The 5,040-nt window shown below is 27.9% G+C and overlaps 1 protein-coding gene across 1 annotated transcript; it reads left to right on the forward strand.

Annotated features, from left to right (window-relative positions):
• On the forward strand, window positions 48-3,175 carry LOC109344520 (carbonic anhydrase 2-like; the record flags this gene model as incomplete). Its single annotated transcript, XM_019583282.1, has 3 exons — window positions 48-141; window positions 2,244-2,349; window positions 2,806-3,175. Coding segments are annotated over 3 exons (365 nt in total), but the record flags the coding sequence as incomplete, so codon positions are not given.

The following is a 5,040-nucleotide window of genomic DNA, read 5'->3' on the forward strand; positions in this document are numbered from 1 at the left end:
TATATATATATATATAAAGATTGAATATTGTGATTGTAAAGGGAAAGTGATACAGGTGGAGAATATTGTGGTCATTGGACACAGTCGCTGTGGAGGTATAAAGGGTCTCATGTCTATTCCAGAAGATGGCACCACTGCAAGGTATAATAACTCTACATTATTAACTATTCATTCAATCTCTTAACAGGTTTAAAAGGTAAAAAAAACAATATTTTCATTCTTATTTAAATCACACATATTATTTTATAATTTATTACTAATCCTTATAAAATAAGAACCACATCTTCTTTTTCAACAAATTTACATCACATATATACATTTACTGAAATATTATAATATTGATCAGCCTTTTAATTTAATTACCAAATTAATATAGTTTTTTTTGAAGTCTTATTAATGATCGGCAACTTTAGTATAATATAATTTTTTTCCCAATCAGAAGTTGGCTGTTGCACATTTCAATATAATGTGATTTTTATATTATATTGGTAACTTCAATATAGGAGTCTCTAATATTTTCAATATAAACACCTCACAACATAAATAAAAGCCTTCCAATGATGATTTGAATAAATAGCCTAATCATCTTCAAAAGAACCTAAGGTCTTCTATGTATTATTATTCTTGAATTCAGGCAGAAAGCTTGTGAAGCTTGTATTGATTAATTTGCTTGTTTGATGATTTTTAAGAGTAAATACATATTTCAGTCTGTTATTTTTACGTTACTAATTTGATCTCTTAAAAATTGGAAAACTCAAAATAATTTCTAAAATTTTCATATGTAAGTCAAATTAATTCATTTTAGCGTCAAATTAGTTTATATTAAGTACTATAAAATATGCTAAAAAGAATTAATTGACCCACATTTAATATTTTTTGTAACCATTTATATTTTTTAATTTTTGAGGGACAAAAGTAATAAAATTCAAAATATATGAGAACTACATTTACTGGATTAATAAATCATCTCCCAGGTTAACAAAGGCAATATAGGTAGAAATGTTTATAGATGAGGTTACACCATATTCCAAAAACCGCGAAAAAATATAAAATAATGAATTTGCCGACTCCTATTTATATTGAAGTTGCCAATATAATACAAAAATCACATTATATTGAAGTTGACAACTAATATTTGGGAAAAATGAACAAAAAAAATAACTAGTCAATGTCATGGAAGAGGTTGAAAAAAATTTATATTATATTAAAGTTGTCAATAGTATTGCCCACTCCTATTTGATAAAGTTGTCAACCATATTTTCTACTCCACTTTTGGAAAGAAAAAAGATTTGAAACTCCACAATCATATTGCCAAATGTTTTAAAATTCGTCATTGAGATTTAAAAAAAAAACTACATTAATTTGATAATTAATTTAAAAGATACATTAAGATTGTAATATTTTAGTCGTGCACATATGACATAAATTTGCCACATTTTTCTCACTATATAATTATCATTTTTATTATTATTCCACTCCCACAACCTACCTCATTATTAATTAATATCTACTTTTTTACTTCTCTTTTTGTACTTATTTCTCTCTCTTTATTCTTTTTTAAGAACATAATTCATAAAATAATAATGTAGGGAGAATTTGGTAAGAAAATTCTTATTTTTATAAGAATGACTTAAGAACACCAATTACAATACTCCTACATATGTATGGCCAAGAAAATTTATATGATGAAAATGTTAACTATTGTGTAGCTTTCTAGGATTTGCAAGTAACTTCTAATTCATAAACACTAAGAGGGAAACTTTTGAGTAGTGATTTAAATTATCAAACGCATTACATGATGTGAATGTAATATTGCAGTTGTGGTCATCAGCATAATGTAACATATTGTAATTGTGATGTGACACCGAATTACAACGATATGATCATATCTGGTAGCAAAGTAAACACATCAAATCGTATTTGGGCCACATTAGGCCCATCGGACTATATCAAATTCAAAAATATTTGTTAATTATAAAATAATTTACATCACAAAGCTGCAATCCATATGCAATGAACGCAATGACCATAATTATAATACCTGCGATTGTGATCATAATTATGACCACAATCAGAAAAATGTTACTTTGGGGAACATGATTACTATTTTGTCCAAAATATTTGAGAAGCATGTGGAATATTTGTTATTTTACTTTTGACCTGAATGTTTTTCTACTTTAATCCTTGGCAACTAAGATAACCTTGATCCTTGAATATCATTTTCTTCATGTGTTATTATACAGTGACTTCATAGAGGAATGGGTCCAAATTGGTAATCCTGCAAAGTCCAAGGTTAAAGCAGAGGCAGGGTACTTGAGTTTCTCTGAGCTGTGTACCAACTGTGAGAAGGCAAGTGAAAAAGCACTATCTTTGTTATTTAAGGATCTGTATGCAAATTGGGTTTTAGAGGGGAAGAGAAATGGTAGACTTGAGAATCGTGAAACATATATTTTAAATGTTTCTGAAATCTTCTATTATCTTTCATTCCTCTCCAAAATCTAACTTATATCCACATTTACTTTGTTTGGTGATACATTTATAAATCCTAATCTTATTTGCATACTTCAAAAGTAAATTCACTCTAGGTCTTCGAAAAAAAGGAGATAAACTCGCTCGAGATTAAGTGAGAAACAATCTTATATATTGACAATGTAAAACATATTATTCTCCACATTTATATGTTACACCTAAAAAGTCGATAATACACTTACAATATAAAAAACATATACACAACCATTACATTAAACTCATAACTTCACCCTTGGATCTAGTAACTTAAATGTTTTCTTCCATATTCGAATGCAGGAATCTGTGAATGTATCCCTAGGGAACTTATTGACTTATCCATTTGTGAGAGATCAAGTTGTGAAGAAAAAGCTTGCCTTAAAGGGTGCACATTATGATTTTGTTAATGGCACATTTGAGTTATGGGATCTAGATTTCAAATTCTCTCCCTCTGTAACAAATTAGAAAGCTGAAGCATCAAATTGAAGTTCTCTAAACAAAATAGAAGCAAATATTGGGATGAAAATAATAGTACATGAATAAGTTTTGGTTTGTGTCTTTCTAATTCCTTATGGTACATGAATAAGGCATGTCTTGTCCAAATTAAAATTATGGTTGTGTTGCTTACATTTTGCATTTGGAAGAAAATTTAACTTTAAATGTTGTGTTTGCTTATATTCGGGAACATATCTATTATACTAAAAAGTATATCACTTTATGTGCTATTTTTTATTGATTGATATATTTAAATTAAGAGAATAAATCATTTTTCATACCTTTAGATAATTATTTTCTCCAACTACTTAAACCATGACATGTGTTTTATTTAATCATTTATTGCAAAAATATTTCTAAAAACTAAAAAAATAATACACATATCATAAATTTAATAATAAAATATTTTTCTGACTAATCACAATTACAAATATATAGTTTTTGTGGAATACATGTGCTCTTCTTATATTGTCATTTACAACTTGTAATATATAGACTAATTGGTTACATGAATTGAATATTCTAAATTATATTTTCTATCGTGAGTGGCTTAGTTGTACAAAGACATGACATAATAGCACAACTAATGAATAGAATGTAATATGCGAAAAGAGTGGGCTATATAAGAATAAGTCCCACCCATATATGTGACCATATAATATGTTAAATCATTGGTCCATTAATTATTATACCCGACAATTACTGAAAGGACCATGCCACATGAAGAAAACATTGATCAACGTCGTGATAGGTATATATCAAAATGAAATCTAAAAATATATACATGAAATCCGAAAAGGGGAATACATGCTTAAAATATGAGATGTGTGGTTTATTAGCCTCAAGTGAATCTTTTTATGGTAAGATATCAAATAGTTAGAAATTAATCTCTTTCAAAGTATAGAGATCATATAATTGGTTTTGTCTCTTTTTTTGTATTACCAATGATATTTCTTTATATTTTTGGATAATGAACTAATTCCGTTTAGGTTTTGTGGTTGCACCTTTCAATAAGTGTCGCTCTCAGAAACTGAACTCTCAACATTGAGAATCCAGTAAGGTATTGCACTACTAGACCAATGTCTTGTTGATAACGATTTTTGTTGCTATTAACAATATATACATGATATGGATGAAACCTCTATATCATGTGAAGTTGGGAAGAGGATTTTGGAGGAGGATTTTGGAGGAAAATCAATATAATTTTTTCATTTTTAAACTAAAGAGATTTAATTTATAATGTGCATAAAAATAAATTAAAAATTGATAAGATATATTTCATACTAATTTATTGTTTTATTTTTTTCATCCAAAATACTACAAAACATATCTAAGAAACTCAAGTTCTTAGAACATGGTAATTCATGATGAGCAAAAGATGATGAACAAGAGATGAAAGAATGAAAGATAACTTGCAAAGAACAAACAAAGAAGAATTGAATAGAAGTGAGTAAAATTGCTCTGATTTTTATTAATTGTAAAACTGAGTGAATGATACAATTTATAGGACGATAAAGATGACATTCTCTCTAACTAAAACAAAACTAACTTAACCAATTCACTCTCAACTAAAATAACCGAAAGAAAAACAATATATTACATGCTAAAATAGTCGCTTGATTTACAAGCAATCTGATCTACTCTACCAAAAACAGTTCTAGGAAAATTTGTCAATGAAAATCTAGTCAATAGGGTCAGCAAGGTTGGTTTTGGCTCTATCTTCTTGATTAGTAGTAGCTTCATTATTAAGAAAATGTTTCCTCTATTTGATTGAATCAGAAACATTGCCTTTAAGTTCATGCATAGCTTCATCTTCAAAGTCTTAATCACTAGTTCCCTTATCTTCAAGTCTTTAGTTTTTGTTTCCGTGAGCCTCTTCTTGAGTTGAATTGGATTCATATTTTAACACAAGTATGCATTAAATACATTGTCACCTATTTAATACATACTTTTACCTTAAGAATGAACAACTACTTTATGATTGAGATTTATTGAGTACCGAGGTTGAACTCAGGGATTCAAAATTAAAAAAAAAATTCC

The sequence above is a fragment of the Lupinus angustifolius genome, chromosome LG04 (genome assembly GCF_001865875.1).
Source record: "Lupinus angustifolius cultivar Tanjil chromosome LG04, LupAngTanjil_v1.0, whole genome shotgun sequence".
NCBI classification, from domain to species: Eukaryota; Viridiplantae; Streptophyta; class Magnoliopsida; order Fabales; family Fabaceae; genus Lupinus; species Lupinus angustifolius.